The sequence below is a fragment of the Trachinotus anak genome, unplaced genomic scaffold (genome assembly GCF_046630095.1).
Source record: "Trachinotus anak isolate AG129_WGS33_773 ecotype Australia unplaced genomic scaffold, CSIRO_AGI_Tana_v1 ptg000015l, whole genome shotgun sequence".
Taxonomy (NCBI): domain Eukaryota; kingdom Metazoa; phylum Chordata; class Actinopteri; order Carangiformes; family Carangidae; genus Trachinotus; species Trachinotus anak.
In genome coordinates, this window is record NW_027273866.1 from 13,990,541 (window position 1) to 14,007,443 (window position 16,903).

Here is a 16,903-nt window from a genome sequence, read left to right on the forward strand (position 1 = left end):
TGAGGCTTGACTGTTTCCGGCCATCTCCATCAAAGCTGATTTTTCCTATCACGTCCTTCTCAGGGTTTGCGGACTCCACATTTAGATATCCCAGGAACTTTAGCACTTTGTGTTCATCTTGTTTGTACCAGAGAATTTGGTTATAACTTGTTATACTGTGTGAACATTTGATCTCACTGTCAACAGATTGACCAGTTCTCTTAATGATGAAAGGAGGTGTTTGATCAACACGTTTGGTGTCAGAGGCTCCTGTGGAAAAAGAAGAGATGAGATTTTAAATACAGGAATTCTTATCTGTGTGCGGCTTCTTCCTCTGCTTGTAAAACTCACCCTTATTTCCTGGCAGATAAAGGAAACAAAACACAAAGACCATGAAGATCATGTTGAGCACATTTAGAAGAGAGACTCTAGTAGCAGCCTTCTTGTCCTGTCAGTTGAGCTCCTGTGGTCGAGAGCACATCACTGTTACAGTATAACAAACAGGGAGGTGTCAGATATCTACATCACAGATTTCCACTTCAGAGCTCTATGATATTGTGATTTCTGGGAGTGTGCAGTACATTTTGAAAACTCATTTCATTAGCTGTGGTTTGTCCCCCCCTGCTGGAGTGAAAAATACTGTCAGTGCTTTCAGCAAGTAAAGATTTTGTGAACCTGGGTCCATTCTTCCAATTCTCAGAAAAGTACTGACTCTAGGTCTGATAGTCATTTCAGTTCAGTGTTTAGAGTCTTTCAGTGATGTCCTTTACTAACATATATGAGATACAGAGACACATCAAAACAAAACCTGTACCTAAGTTTCCCTCTCTATATTTAGTTATAAAATGTAACTTTTCTACATTAAATGTATAAAGACGAGTAGACCTGTGTTATATATATATATATATATATATATATATATATATATATATATATATATATATATATATATATATTTATTATATTTTTTGAGTCGTGTATTTAAATGATGCCTGTCAGTGACGTCATACATGACTGTTGTCATACATGACGTCATTGACAGGCAAACAAATGAAACTGACCGTTAACATGAATAAAATCACATATTTCTCTTGGTTTGAGAATTGCTGCAAACATTTGCAGTTCATATCCACGAGGACTTCATTAACAGGCGACCAAATGAAAGTGATCTGGTCGGCAACCACAACCAGGCAATGAGGTTGCCTGTCAGAAGCTCAAAATGGACTTTTATTCAGTTTTTAACTAAAAAATGTAAGATACATTTTTCACACCTTGGTTTCCAACTATATATACTAACTGGATGAAGGATTTTAGTCTTTAGACATCTGGATCTTAAGTTATCGTAAGTTATTGAGCATTACTCACACTATGGTTGATAGTTATTTCACTCCTGTGTTGCAGTTTGTAGGAGTGATTTTGGATTGTTCTCTTCTATACTTAAATATCTTTGGCCAGTATTTGTAATATTTAATTAAATAATCAGATGACAGCGTGTCCCTGACCACAGACACAAAGAAAGAGAACCTGTCCCATTCAGTCCCATGAAGGATGAGCCTTTTCAATAATTGGTTACATGAGTTCATACTGTGTGTTAGCTGTTCTCTGTCAACTCATATTGTTTCAATAGTCCATACATATCACTTTGTCACAAGTAACAGTGGTTTATCATTTCATTAGCACAACAGTCAAATTGAGAAAGTAAAGTGAAACTCGTGATGATACCTAAAAAAGAAAAGAACTGATAAAACTAAATGAACTATGTCAACAATCTCAACTTACATGTTATTATGCAGTTTCAGTGATAAATGTGTTGCCATGGAATTACACAACATTTAGAGAAACTCTAGATCAGAGGTTTTTGTTCAGCTTTGACATGTGTCTGTGTCACTGTGTTCACTCACAGCACAGAAATACAAGCCTTTATCTTCTGGTTCCAGGTTCTTGGCTGTGAATGTCCCACTGTGAGCATCAGGTTTGGTGGCTGAGAATTTCTCTTTGCTGAAATCTTTGCTGAAGTCGTGATCTTTTCCGGTTGTTGTGAAAACTACTAGTTTCATTGTTTGTCCAGGCAGCTGTCTGTACCAGTACATCTGGAAGTAGCTATCATCCTTGGTGTGGCTGCACTGTATTGTTGCATTGTCTCCCTTTTTCTCCCACAGTATTGAAGTTTGATGGACATCACTCCCATCAGTTAGACCTGTGTGTAAAACAGTAAAGGTTTTCAGTTGAAGGATTTTGTCTTTCTCCTACAGCAAAACATTTTCAGTGAACTTTTTCTGTTATCCCTCTAATAGAAGCTTATGTCAGTAATGCAGTGTGCTGTTGTTTTTGTACTTTACCTTTTATCCAGAGCAGAAATAGTAGCAAGCTGAGGAGACCATGTTTGATAATGTCCATGTTCAGAAAGTCAGTCGACATAACTGTCAGTGTCGTCACAGAGATATGAGGAGTTGCAGGTGTGAGTGTCATATATTATGTAGCATGTGATCAAAGTGTAACTGGGAGAATTTGTGGTACTCGAGGTCCCCCTAGAGTACATGAGATTAATAGTTTTGGAAACAGTCATGCAAGTAGTGCACTGGGGTTTTTGTTCAGCTTTCACATGTGTCTGTGTCACTGTGTTGACTCACAGCACAGAAATACAAGCCTTTATCTTCTGGCTCCAGATTCTTGACTGTGAATGTCCCAGTCTGAACATCAGGTTTGGTGGCTGAGAATTTCTCTTGGCTGAAATCTTTGCTGAAGTCGTTTTTGGTTGTTGTTGTGAACACAACTAGTTCAATTGTTTCTCCAGGCAGCTGTCTGTACCAGTACATCTGGTTGTATTGAGCACCCTTGGTGTGACTGCAGTTTATTGTTGCACTGTCACCCTTGTTTTTCCACAGTATGGGGGTCTGGTCGACATCACTTCCATCAGTTAGACCTGTGTGTATAACAGTAGAGGTGACCACATGTAAACGCTCATATTCACATAGTTTGGACTCACTTCCAATTCATTTCATCACTTCCATTTCAAATGATAAACTGTAATGAATTATTAGAGCAACAACCTGAAAAAATAAGTGTATTTCAACTTTTATCCTCAGTTGATTTTATTATTCATTACCTGAAGTCCACAGCAAACAGACTGATAATCTGAGCAGGCCTTGTTTAATGATGATATTATCCATGTTCTGTCAGGCAGAAACTAACACCGTCTCATACAGTTACACAAATATGAAGAGCTGCAGGTGGGAGTGTCACTTCTTTGGGTGATGTGATGTGGTGTATAGTCAGTGGTACTTGAAGTTCCTCCTTCAGTCCATCACTCCCATCCCATGAATTGTAACGCTGATTGTCAGAGATATTTCTTATTTAATCAAGAGAAAATGTAACATCTGATAAAGTTTGACAAGACTGTGTATTCAGTCTTAAACCTGAAGAGTCTAAGAATCTGACACTTTTGAAGTTTCTGTGTTTTGTCATGAGGCAATATTGAGAGATGGTATGACAGTATGGTCTACAAAAGCTGAGCTCTTTGAGGTCACTAACCTAAAGAAACTGCCGGTACTGCCAGTAATAAGACACTCATCTCCACAGCGACATACTGTTCACATTCACTGTCATAAATTTACTGTCTTCTCTCAAGTTCAACAGCTGCTAGTGGTAACTTCAACAAAATGTCAGTTTCCTCTTTGAGTCTGACTGCTGTGCAGCTCACTGAAGGTGACCGCTCTCACTCACTGAGTGTAGCTGAAAGTGAGAAAGATGGCTACAGATTTACAGAGCTGTGTTGGTGACTCAAGTAAAAGCACTGAAAGCTACTTCTGCTTTGACATAAGTTGCTAAATTTTTTGCTGTTTGTTTAACTGTTCTTGCTGCAAGGGAGAAATCCACTGTACAGTTTGGTCCAGTAGGTGGCAGCCTTTTCATACTTTTGCAGACATATTCCAAAAGAAATGAAATAAGATAAAGAAGAACCATTCTTCTGAATTGTCCAGACTTAGACTGTGTGTCGTGAGTTATTAGAAGCAGGCTTTGAAAGCACAAGTACAGTCATTTACATTTAAATTTAATTCTGCCCCCTGGTGTTTTAAAGCCCCAACATGTCCTCTGATCTCCTGGCTCCTCTCCCTTTGCGGTTTCTGCAAGTCACTGTAGATCATATTGGACGCAATATTTATTCACACAGCTGTGGTTGGTTTTCGCAGACATCTTACAAGTGTTCACTGTTCAGAGATATGTGAGATTTCACAAACCAATAATGAACAGGAAGGCTGCTGGGTCTGTGCAGCAGGAAGCCCGGACTGTTTGTTGGTGAGACTGGTTCGAGGGGGAATCGGGAACAGCTGTTGTCTTCACCTGACGCTCACCTGGTACATTTATGTGCACACTTACTATATGATTCACTTTAATATGATCAAGTGCAGATACACTGTTCAGATCACTCTGTCATCTCAATCATAAAAACAACATAAAAAAAAAAATCATGACACTCAGTCAATCAATTAAAGTGTTTTTTCCTTCATCTGATATGATTCAGTTTTATAAAACGTCAGGAAAGATCTTGGACCATGTGACGTAACAGAATATTTATTTACAAAAATGACAGTGATGTGATGTGGTCATGACATAACCCAGGAATGGCTCCAAAGCTATTTCTTCCACTGAACCCAGTGAGACAAATGACTATCCTCAGGATTTCGGATGAAAATTATGACACATGGAAAATGTTCCATGGTGTTGTGGTGTGTGCGTCATAAGACTATGTGTGTAAAAAACAAAGCCAGCTGTCAAATAAACCTTTGCAAACTTGGTTTCTCGGGAAAGAACAAATCCAAATTTAGTCCTCATAAACTAAATGAAGTAAATTATTGTGAGCCCCTCAGTGATGCAGACTTTCACTGTTTAACTGTTGTAAAGTGTCTGCTGTCTGCCCCTGAAAAGGTCCTTATGCTGTACAAAATAACAATACAATGGATACAAAATGCCTCATCTCATCTGATAATCATAATAATGTTGGAGAACCTAATTAACTGAGGCCATGACGGTGTCTTCATGACACACACAGCCCTTTCTTGTGACTCACTGGTACCATCGAAGTAAAACAGCAGTTTGTCCTTTGCAATCTCCATTAGGAAGGTTAAAGGGTCAGTTCACCCATATTACTGAGTGGAATTTCGTTTTTGGTGCACTGAGCTTTAAAAATGTCCTTCTAGAAACAATATTGCCATTTGGCACAGTAACTGTAAAACTGTATTCAGGACAGTTATTGTCATTTTTAAGCTTAATACAATAGTGACAGGCAGCACAAACAAAATTCAAAAGTTAAGCAAATAAAAGCAAAAACTATTTGGTGGCATATCACTAATACTTGGTCAAACATTTTAGCTGTTAATTGTGTGAACTGACCCTTTAACAACATGACTATGACCAGATTCAGTAAGGGTTGAAAGGTCTGTCAGGTGAAGGTGTTGAATCCACTTTTATTGTGCAAAGGAATGCCCTCTGCTCCTCTGAACTCCTCTGCAATGTCGTCGAATGTGCGACCCTTTGTCTCAGGGAGGCGAATCCAGGTGAAGGTGAAGGCGAGCAGAGCCATGGCCATGAAGAGGAGGTAGACATACTCACCACAGATTTTCTGTTCGGAGAGACAGACCAAGAATTTGTTTAATCAGGGTATTTGACCTTTATATAACAGAGAATAGTCTCTTGAGATGTAAATTCTGGCCCAAATTGCAGCATAATTGCACCATGTGAAACAACATAGACTCAACGTTCACAAAAAGAAAAGTAAGAGGTTTTAAAATAAGATGAAGAGGAGAAGGAAGAGAGAAGAGGATGGAGAAAAGAAAGAGAAAGAAGAGCTTTAAAACAAGAAAGGAGAAAAACAACAAGGTTGTTTTATTTGGTTCATTGGTCATAGTTTCAGGTTGGCTGCTGCCTCTGCTATTCAAACAGACGTTTCCCTGGTTAACTGTTAATTTACTCACTATTATTTAAACCTCATTTTAAAGAATATAGCTACAGATTTATATATATTTAACACTGAACAGATTTATGTCTCTTTTTACAGTCGATTCATATGTTTATAACAGATTGAACAGATTTATAGTTTGTATTCAACAGTCGTGTCTCTAAGGTGCAAGCAAACTGGCAAAAGCAAACAGGAAATCCACCTCTAAAGTTTCCCCGGACCCTCAGCGCGGTCATACAGCATGCAGGCCAACATTATAAACCCACCAGTAATGGAGGAAAGAGGAGCGCCAGAACAAACTTCCCTCCCCAGTTGAGCATGCTGGTGAAGGCCATGGCGATGGGTCTGCCAGGCTGGTCGAACAGCTCAGCTGCGATGAACCATGATATGGGGCCAGGGCCCAGCTCATAGGCTGAAATCAGGCAGAAAACCAGCAGGACCTGCAGGCTCCGCAGCTCTGGGGCCAGGTGCTGCTCAGCGGATAGACAAGTAACTCTTGGATGGATGGTTATGGGTTCGTCATTGCAAATATTAATTGAGGAAAATTAGACAGGTATAATAAATTATATTGCCTTATTTCTTATTTAAATCAAATTTTCTGTTGTCTGTTTTCATTTCAATACATTTATTTGAAAACTATTGTCTTATCATTCAGACAAGCAGGGACTTGAGGTTCAAACCGTTCTCAGAAAGCTACCATAGTTTATTGCAAATTACTTGAACATCAAAAGTTGGATATCTTTTCCATATCCAATAATAGAATAGAACTTTTCCTGCACAAATGAAAAAACCATCGCACTGAATAAAATGATCTCACCAGGACAGAATCGACTATAGTCATGAGTAAGTTGCACACTGCTATGGAGATGAAACCAGTCAGGAGCAATCTCCTCCTCCCTGCCCTTTCCATCAGGAAGAACTGGAGAGGAAAAAACAACACAGCGGTGACTCTGCTCACATTTCTTTTTAAATTAAAATGCAACGTTATCCTGTTGTGGTTCAGGCTGTAAAACCATTCAAGAGGAAACCTTGACAACACTTTATCTTTAGTCCAAAATTTGGGTTCAGCTTGTTGGAAAATCAACAAAATATGACTCAGACAATATTTTAGGTGGATCTAACATTTATTGATTCACGTTTACATTCATGAGTTTATGTTGAGCTACCTTTATAATAATGATATAAATCATATTGTTACACTTACATATAAAGGGGATGTGAAGCTGAAATTATAAAGGCTCACCACTTGATTTTGTACTTACTGCTACTAAAGTGAAGGTCACATTGACAGCCCCCACGCCCAGAGTCAGGTATTTGGCCTCGTCAAACTTGGCCTGGAACATTCTGGTGGAATAATTAATGATCTGGAAGAAAAGAGCAGAAATGTGCTTAAGTGGGATTCTGGGATATCTTTCTGTGTTTTTAAGAGAAGGAGGTACTTTACTGATACACTGCCTCAGAATCTGAGTGGGAGCTGGGGAGAAGTGCTGAGGTTTAATAATTTATAGATCAAATACCACAGAGCTGTGGCTGAATATTCATCAGAGAGTAAGCAAGCCATGCAAAAAACTGAGCTTCACTTTGAGTGTGTCTTTGTTTTATTTGTTTTACATTATCATAAAGTCTCAGCATTCAAATTCATGTCTTACCAGTAGAACCTTTGCCTTTTGTGAAACTTCTCACACATTCATTTCATGCGACTCACCGCGTTGAATCCGGACAGCTGGCTGCCTAAGTTGATGATAAGGACGATGATGATCGGCTGCTTGTAGCTGCGTTTCTTGAAGAATTCGTGGGTGGTGACACCAGTCTGAGTGTGGGCGGCCTCTTCCTTCATCTCTTGCAGCTCAGCAACCAACTTCTCTGCTCTGCCTCTCAGTCTCAGCAGGGCTGCAGGGTTAAAACAACATCTTCTATAAAGGAGCTGTTGTAGTGTGTCCACAAAGCTGAGATACTGGAGTGCATTAAAAGCATTTCCATGTTTGATTCGGCCATGAATCAAAAGCGGGTAATAAAGGTCATCCCTGCAGTTCCATGCAGGAACTCTCTCTCTCTTCTCAATAATCGATGGACATATAACTGTGGCATGATGGAGCTCCAGTTTAATGATTAAAGTGAAATGATGTGACCAGTGATGGGAAAAGTTTTATAAACTCCAGAGACAGTGGTACCCACCGGCCTCTGCCTTGCTCTCCTCCCCCCGGTTGATGAGCAGGTATCGAGGGCTCTCGGGACAGAAAGGCAGGACCAAGTACTGTGTCAAGGCCGGAATGAGAGACAGGGACAGCATCATGGCCCAGTAATGCTCTGTACCCAACACTGTCTCCAGACCAGCCACCTGCAGCAAACAAAAACAGGATTGTTTACCAGTTTAACTTTCTATGCAGGTGTTTACCTGTAATATTATTTGGCCAGAAAAGACTTTAACTATCTGTCAGGAAACAAAATGAGAAACAAATTTTGTGAGATATAATTACTGAAACAAATGTAGGTTATCTAGCTTTGCCTGCACCTTCAAATGTAACCATCATGTATGCAAGACAAAACTCACAAGAAAACTTCATTAGGACTAGAAAATAGGAGGAAACTGGAGCGACACCAGTTAGAGAGAGAGATAACTGACCACGACAGCAGAGTCACCAGCAACTGTGTGTCTTTGTTAGATAAACCTCTGGGATCTTTTTCTGTCCCTGTCTTGTTGTCTTTTGTTGTCACACTTAAAATTATATTAAAACTACATACAGTGCATTATATATTCCATGTCCTGCCCTGCACTCTATCTATCATAACCCTGGCGGACAGTAAACTTCAACCTCACAACGATTTTTTCATTTGAAACTAAAGTTCGGACTCAGTCCTCACCATCCCCACCAGGATGCCAGTGGCAAACGACACCTGGTTGAGTGTAGCAAAGGCCCCTCTCAGATTGGTAGGGGACACTTCCTGGATGTACAGCGGGTTCAGACTCATCACCAGACCGCAGAACAGACCAAACACCAGCCGTCCCAGGATGAGAACTTCAAATGACTCGCAGACTTTGGATGCAGACATCAGACATGCTCCCACCACGGACAGACAGTTCACTATTAGAATAGAGTTACGTCTGGAGGGCAAGACATGTGAATTGAAGGCAACAAAAAAAGTAAAAATATGATGAAAGTATTTTTTTTTATGTCTCTCTTACCTTCCGTAAGAATCTGCCACATATTTGACTCCCAGGGAACCAAGCAAGGCTCCAAAGTCCTTAATGCTGACAGAGAGGGACCACAGCAGAGTCAGACTGTGATCTGGCATCGACTGGTTGTGTCTGGCTCTCCAGGTGTGGTTGAAGAACTCCTCGATGATCTAAACAACAATTGTAAAGAAAGGCAATCTGCATCACTAAATACAGGATTAACAGTTCTTCAACAATGAAAATTAAATTCATTCATTAAGTTAAAAATCTTTTAGCGCCACTGAATATCACACTAATTATTTCAGACAGAATGTTTTGGGGCTTATTGAAGTATTGTGAGAAATGTAGTAATCTGAAGGTTGGAATAAGACTATATTCAAATAAAAGTGAATAAAAAACAGGAATAAAAAATCTAAATTGCAAAAGTTTAGTCTAGAAAATCTGTGAAAAATCGAAACTTTACCAGGCCTGGAGCTGAGCTGGAGAGTTTCAGAGATTAAGTTTATTCAGTGTTTTATTGAGGCCGTGAGATGTTCGTTTGGCAATCAGCAGGTTTTTCAGCCTTCCCCTCTTTATGAATGATAGCTTGGCCTACAGAATATCTTCAAGAATGTGTTGTCCACTGTGATCATCTATATGATGGTTCAATGCAGCGGTTCTATACTTGATTTGTTTTTAAAGACTGTTGCTCTCTGAGACCACCAGGAGTCTTGATGAATACGTAAACATATTTAGAATTTGTATTTTTTTCAGATATTCATCGATTTCTTGTCTGAATGGGTGCTAATGTACAGCTGTATTGTAGTCGAGTCACTAAACCTCGAGTCTGAGTCGAGTGTCGAGTCCCCAGTGTTTGAGACCAAGTCTAAGTTATCAAGGTGGAGTCTGAGTCGAGTTCAAAGACTGGTTCCAGTGCTCCACTCTGGCACAAAGAGCTGACATTGAAATAAAAAAAAAAAAAGCTCTACCTTAAACGCAAATGACACAGCTGTCCCATTTCAAAGGGAGTTTATTTAATGTGCGTGACACAATAGCCAAACAAATACACTTGCACTCAGGAGTCCTTGTCTCCAGCTTCCAAATCCAAATCAGTCAATGATCGAGTCTAAGTTCAAGTCCAACACATCAGTGTTGAAGTGCCTCGGACTTGGGTCCGACTCGAGGCACTACAACTCTGATGTACAGTATATTCATGAAGACAACTGTAACACTAAAAATACAAAAAAAAAGGAGAGAAATTTGAAGCCGATTATTGTTATTAGTATCAATCAACATCATGTCTGTGTCCCCCTTAGCTCCTGACTGTCCTGCTCACCTTGGCTGGTGCATTGACGTTGCCGGTGTGGTAGCCGATCTGCAGGGAGCCCAGCACCGCCGCCAGGATGGAGATTAGGAGCGTGGCTGTCAGATGGCTCTGTGTAGTAACAGTGTTGGGGTGAGTGGCATTTATTTCTTCAGTTTTTAACTTATTTTTTAGTTGAAAAGAGTTAACCCTCATTTAAGTATTCTTATTTATATCAAACAGATTCAAGACACTTTTTTTCAGTAGCAGGAGTTTTCCCAGATACCCTTAAATTTTCACCACTGTCTCATTTCTATTTGCACAACAAAATTAAACCACCTAAAGCAAAATGAAGAGTAGCTACAATCAATTACACCTTTTTTTCCACTCAACACAAAGACAGATGCTCACTGACCCCTCGTGGTTCTCCCAACATAGCAACCCTTTGACTACTTATAAAGGTCAAGGGTGGTAGGAACCACAGTATTGTAACACACTGGCAAGATATCCAGAATTTTAATTACCACAAGTGAGTGTTAGTGCTCCTTCTGTCAGACTATGTTCATTTCCAGAAAAATGGCTAAAACTAACAAACCTCCTGGGACGCCATTTGTTTGGGTGAGTGTCACTCCCTCGAGATGTAGGTGCATTTATTTTCTTCTGACTTTTTCTGTTTCAAAAAACCCCAATGATACCAAAATTAGAATGCATAAAATGACAAAGATACTGTACATGTGATAATATAGCAAGGAGATTTCACACACATATTAAATATTTTATAGACTTGTGCAAAGTTATGTAAAATCTTGTTTCTTGTTTGTTTTTTTTTTTGTTTTAAAAATGCAATTTTATGATAGTCTCTGAGCAGCATTAGACCAAACTTTAAATGCATGAAGAAGTCAAATAAATGAGTGAAATTATATACTTATATAATCTGCAGTTATTCTTCTTCATCTCAACTTACCTGTGGTGTGGAGTAAAGCAGATTGCTCGTCTTGTCCAAAATATAAATTAAAAAAGTGATCCAAGAAATCCAGTTAGTTGTCACTGTGAGGACAATGTGCATGTAACTTGCAGACTCTAACATCAACACGGAGATCAAATTAAAGGTATGGTTAAACTTGATGTGTAAACACAATGTGAGGAGGTTTTCTCCATATGTACCTAGTCTGATCAGAGTATTTGAAAATGGACATCATGATAGGTTTATTCTCATACTTGTCCATTTGGAAAGTCTTACAATCACCAAAAAAATAAGATATTTGAAAACATTACAGCTTTGGTCAAATCCTCTTGTATATTGCAGTATATAGTAACACCTTTACTGACTGGTATCTACATTAAGATCCATATCTATATAAACAAGTTCTCACCACTGTTCCTCAGCGTCATATGTTGATCCCTTCTTCATCCCTTAGCTTCAAATATGACTGTAAATTTTCCTGACTGAACATGCAAACACCACCACTGGAAACTACACACACACACACACACACACACACACACACACACACATTGGACCAGTGAGTCCAGTGATGAAGTCACACCCAGCTGGTGAATTTGGGACAGGCCTGACAGAATGGCAGCTGCGGGCCTCCTCTGGTTCTCATGGACCAGTTCTCACTGACTGAGGATCAGTTTACCAGCTACAGCCAAACATTAAATTAACTCTGTTAACACGACTGTTCCCAGGCCACGGCTAAATGGGGACTCACTTCCATTTGCAGATTGAATAGGGATTTTGGCAATAACACAGCCACGTGCTTTAGCTGACTGTGTGTGTGTGTGTGTGTGTGTGTGTGTGTGTGCGTGTGCGTGTGTGCTTGTGTGTGCGTGTGTGTGCGTGTGTGCGTGCGCGCAGTTGTGGGTAACTTTGTCTGTGTGCTGTGATGATGCTCACTAAAATGAAAAATTCAAGAGTGTCTGGCGACCTTACACCTTCAAGTGTCTTTTAGGAACTAACTAAAAACGGTTTAAGATTGTACCATGCTTTTCTTATTATATTTTATATATATATATATTAAATATAGTTATATATCTTATATAACTAATGATGAGATCATTTTATTAACCCCAGACCTCATGGAACTCTTCAAACCTATTAAAGAGTACAGAATCCTTCAACTAAAGAGAAAATGTGAAATTCAAACATCAAAGTTCTGTAATCACTCAAAAACCAGATGTGTTTTGTAGCTTTCAATCTCATGAAACAGTTTCTAATCATCTTTGAAAGATAAAAAAACACTTATTCATTACAATGTAGAATTTTTAATTTTTAGAAGAGCCAACTTGCTATATAATATAATCTATAACTTGAGAGGAATTAAATCATACCTACAGAGAGAACAGCAGCATACTTAAGTGCACATTGTGGGTCATTTTCGCTGACAGAGACACTGTGTGGTGCTTTCAAGGACAGTATTAAAAGACAACACCCATCACACAATGCTGTGACAATTTAGAGCCTGTACATGTGTGTGTGTGTGTGTGTGTGTGTGTGTGTGTGTGTGTGTGTGTGTGTGTGTGTGTGTGTGTGTGTGTGTGTGTGTGTGTGTGTGTGTGTGTGTGTGTGTGTGTGTGTGTGTGTGTGTGTGTGTACACTTCTCTCTTTTCTTCCACCTTCTCCTGTGACATTGATCCTAGTATTGGCCTAAAACACTCCCTGATATCTGTCAGCCTGTCTGTATATATGGAAGCTTTGGTTGTGTCCATTTTTAAAACCCACATACATGAGGGACAAAGATGTAGCACTAAGGGTTGAGTCCTCATTTGTTTGTATATTTATCATAATCTGATAATTTATGTTTATAATAGTAAGGGTGATTATATGTGTTTATGTTAGTGCATGTGTTTGCATGCAGATTTGTACATTGGCCTGTGGGTGTTTTGTGTTTGTATAGTCACTGAATATTTGTTCAAGTTGATTATCCATATATCTTATGTTGGTAATATAAATTTCCCATCTATGAAGTCATACAGTACTTAAAATCTTAAATCTCATTACCTCACTTTTATGGTTTTCATGCTTTAGTTTCAGCTGATGAACTGCGTGGCCTTACTGGAATAGCGTTTCTTTGTTCACTTCTTCACATGGATCACTGAAGTTTAATCCGATCCAGTCTTATCACATGACTGTTACGCGTCATAGTTACGCGTGTGTTTTTGTTTATGTGCGTGTTTGTATGCTTGAATGTGCAAACACATATCGCTCCATAGGTTTTATGTGTGTACATGAGGTATATACACTTGTAAAAATACACATTATAAGTGACTTTGCAAAATAAAATCATGATGTTACACACACACACACACACACACACACAGTCAGACCTGACCCTGACTAAATCCAAATGGGCAGCACAGCTTTTCACTGCGAGATGCACAAGCCAAATAAATGAAAGATGAACTTAATAATAATGTTGGGTGAGGAAACCCCAGCCTCACCACAAACCACCTCATTTGTGCTTGAAAATAATCTTTATTATAAAAGTGAAATATGTACAAATTAAATATAAAGTGGGGCCTGATGGCTGGAAGTGATGAAAAGCAGATCATTTCAATCCACAGAAAAAAATGTGTTGCACTGACTCATATGTGAAATACTTGAGTTGTGTTGAAGACAGGAAACAAAAGTCCTTCCTTGTAACTTTATATTTGAAAACCAGTGCAAGTTTCACATGTCAAATATTTGTTTCTTATTAAATGTGTACTGTAAATTATGCGTAGCTTTTTCCAAATTGCTGCAGGATGTCATATTTTTCAAATATATTATTTTGTACTTTTTTGTAAATTTTTTTTGTAATTTATTGTCAGACCTTAGAGAACAAAAAATTGTGTGCTTTTAAATCACCTATAATAAAGCTGAATCTGGCTGTAGTCTAAAGTAAATGAGAAATACAATCCCTCTTTATTTCCATTTTATAGAACTGAAATTCTCACAACAGTTTCAGCAAACAGGGTTTTATTCTGGCTGTACTTGCTGTACTTGTCACAGGACTATATTTAAAACAAGCCCTCAAGCTAATCAGATGTTCTAGTACATTAGAGTAAAAAAGACAGGAAGGTCTAGTTAGCATTAGGGGGTTAAATGCATTGTCCACCTGCAAGCTCTGTTCTTGCAGCTGAGTTCTCAATTAGCATGTGGATACGCCTGTCTGGAACATGACCTTTGACCCCTGAGCTCTGGCCTTCTGGCAGGCAACCCCCTGACCCTGTGCTCAGGCTGCTGGGCAGGTGCTGCTGCAGGCGCCGAGGGCATCAGGCACAAATGGTGAGCAGTGTATACTATCATCCCCCCACCACTAATGTTTAGCTATCACACAAACTAATGGTCCTTCCTAATTACCTGTAATGGTGTTTGATCTGTTTCTAAGTGTTTCAGTGCACACAGAGGAGGGAGAAAACCACAGAAAATTACTCACCACTACCAAAATGTGGGGAATGTAAAAGAGTAGGTCATTGTACTGGGGAACCCCTACACAGACCTGTATCTCACACTTACCCATACGATCCCTGTTAAAGATTTAGATTTTGGTGTGAGAAAAGACTTTAGCCATTAAATTGTCAGTGAAACTGATTCCAAATGGCTCACCGTGTATTAATTTCTTACTAATGTATTTATTTATAATTATGGACTCTTTTGTTTGAAATGCATCTTTAAAATGCATTTTTAAAAGTAAAACATTTACCTAAACTCTATGAGGACTACAACTGCTTTTCAGCAGATTTTCTTTAACCATTTAACTGTTGATTGCTATTGTTATGTTTAAAAGATTTGTTAAGTCTCTAAAATGTCTGAAGTAAAAAAACTGCAAAATCCTCATTATATGAGATGAATTGTATATTAGTCTAATTATTGTTTCACCACTAAACTAAACTTTTACAATCTAATTAATGGTTGGACAGTATAGGACTATAAACAGGTAGAGCAGGTGATACAAACTAGTTATCTTCTATTATTTTCTTTATGTAGACATGGTGAATATATTTATTTATTTTTTAATAGGTAAAAAGTTCTTTAGAGTAAGATCTGTCAATAATAACACAAAAAGTAATTTCAATCATCCCCATCTGAATATTAGAAAAAATAAAGTCAACATCATGCAGCACCTGCACTGCCTGCATGTCACTTTCAAACCCCAAAATTCCACTCTTTACCTATGAAACTTTGCAGGCCCACCTACCCTCCACCCACCTTCAACAAAGGAGAAAACACACACACACACACACACACACACACACACACACACACACACACACGCTCTCTCTGAAACACACACACATGCACATGCATCCCTAAGCAGCTGCGTCATTATAAAACTCTTTTGAACTTCACACTGGAAGTCAAATGCCACATGTGTCAGTACAAGACAGATGTACTGCAGCTGCCTGTTGGCTCCAATTTCATCTGTGATACAACCCTCTCTCCCCTCACTTCCAAACCACCCCCATCACCAGCGACCTCACCCTGAAGCCCTCCGCCTCCCATCATGCTCTGACAACATCCGCACCTTTGAAGTCTCATCACTAAATCAGAACATCTCCCACCACACACAAATCAACAGGCCAAACAGAGTGCATCTCTGTAGTCAGGTTTTGACATTCAAACAAGGGGTTAATTAACCTCAACTATTTACAGAGCAACCACAGAGTCCATTTTTAATAATTGTTTACATGTTACCTGCCAATTTCCTGTCACTTTCCATGCTATACTAAAAATAACTCACACATCAAAAAGTGGCATGTGCAGCCCCAGTGAGGTTAAGAAAGTTACAACACATAACCTTTTCTTTAAAAATATTTATTGTCAGTTCTTGAGACCCAAATGGCTTGGCTGTGTAGTATGTATACCTGGCTATCGGGTTCAGTGTGTGAAATTGCAGCCTGCAGAGAACTATCCTCACCGTTAGGGGTCAGTGTCGAACTCATTCTCTCCCCCCCAGACAGCTTGTCCTCTCCTCCAGCTCTAAATGCTTTCCCACTGCACAAGAAGTTCAGACTGAGCATAGTTTGAATAGATGTGGTATAAAACAGCATCAGGATCAGTTCCATATTATTGTTGCATTTGTTGTTGTTTGCTAGCATTAGTGAACCACATGTACAAGTATAACTATGATGGTTTAATAGAAATGGGAAGAGAGGAGAAACACTGTAGTTCTGTGGAAGAAAAATCCACCTGAACATCTTTCTAGTTTAAAAATTAACAATCTTGTAAAAGTACTTCAACATTTGTAGTATTGCCAACTTGAGTCAAAAAAGAGAAAATTATTTAAAATAGTGTAGAGGGGCCCTTTCATTCTCCTCATATGCCTTTGCAAGAGGTAAATGGCCTCATCCAAGATTTAGTTGATCTCATTTTTTGAGTCCTCTCTATTGTTCTGTCTTGCATGTGTCCATTGTGACACAAGCTCAAATAGATCAGGAATTAAGGCCTATATTACAATGGACAAGCATTTTAGCTGTTGTTGCAGAGCCAAACAGCTGCACCTCAAGCCACATAATTTACATTGAC

The 16,903-nt window shown here is 39.0% G+C and overlaps 1 protein-coding gene across 3 annotated transcripts; it reads right to left on the reverse strand.

Annotated features, from left to right (window-relative positions):
- Nucleotides 1-2,806: 2,806 nt before the first annotated feature.
- Nucleotides 2,807-16,030, reverse strand: LOC139633053 (solute carrier family 2, facilitated glucose transporter member 1). 3 transcript variants are annotated; one of them, XM_071498438.1, is made up of 11 exons: nt 11,357-16,030; nt 10,988-11,062; nt 10,426-10,524; nt 9,120-9,280; nt 8,798-9,038; nt 8,111-8,273; nt 7,641-7,825; nt 7,198-7,299; nt 6,753-6,854; nt 6,202-6,405; nt 2,807-5,599 (listed from the first exon to the last, which is right to left on the reverse strand). In XM_071498438.1, the coding sequence occupies exons 2-11, from the start codon at nt 11,000-11,002 to the stop codon at nt 5,420-5,422; spliced, it is 1,452 nt and encodes a 483-aa protein (XP_071354539.1). In that variant the 5' UTR covers nt 11,003-11,062; nt 11,357-16,030; the 3' UTR covers nt 2,807-5,419. The 3 variants fall into 3 exon arrangements, with proteins under 3 accessions (XP_071354539.1, XP_071354538.1, XP_071354537.1); XM_071498437.1 differs by having other exon boundaries at nt 10,988-16,030; XM_071498436.1 differs by lacking the exons at nt 10,988-11,062; nt 11,357-16,030 and having other exon boundaries at nt 10,426-10,972.
- Between the last annotated feature and the right edge of the window lie 873 nt (nt 16,031-16,903).

What these genes read in the sequence shown, in the direction of transcription:
- LOC139633053 (XM_071498436.1), bottom strand. Translation starts at nt 10,608, where the DNA reads ATGAGGGTTAACTCTTTTCAACTAAAAAATAAGTTAAAAACTGAAGAA. An exon ending in AGCTGTCCGGATTCAACGCG is followed by an intron (nt 7,300 to 7,640) that starts GTGAGTCGCATG and finishes CTTTTCTTCCAG; the next exon opens with ATCATTAATTATTCCACCAG. An exon ending in TGACCTTCACTTTAGTAGCA is followed by an intron (nt 6,855 to 7,197) that starts GTAAGTACAAAA and finishes TTTCCTCTCCAG; the next exon opens with TTCTTCCTGATGGAAAGGGC.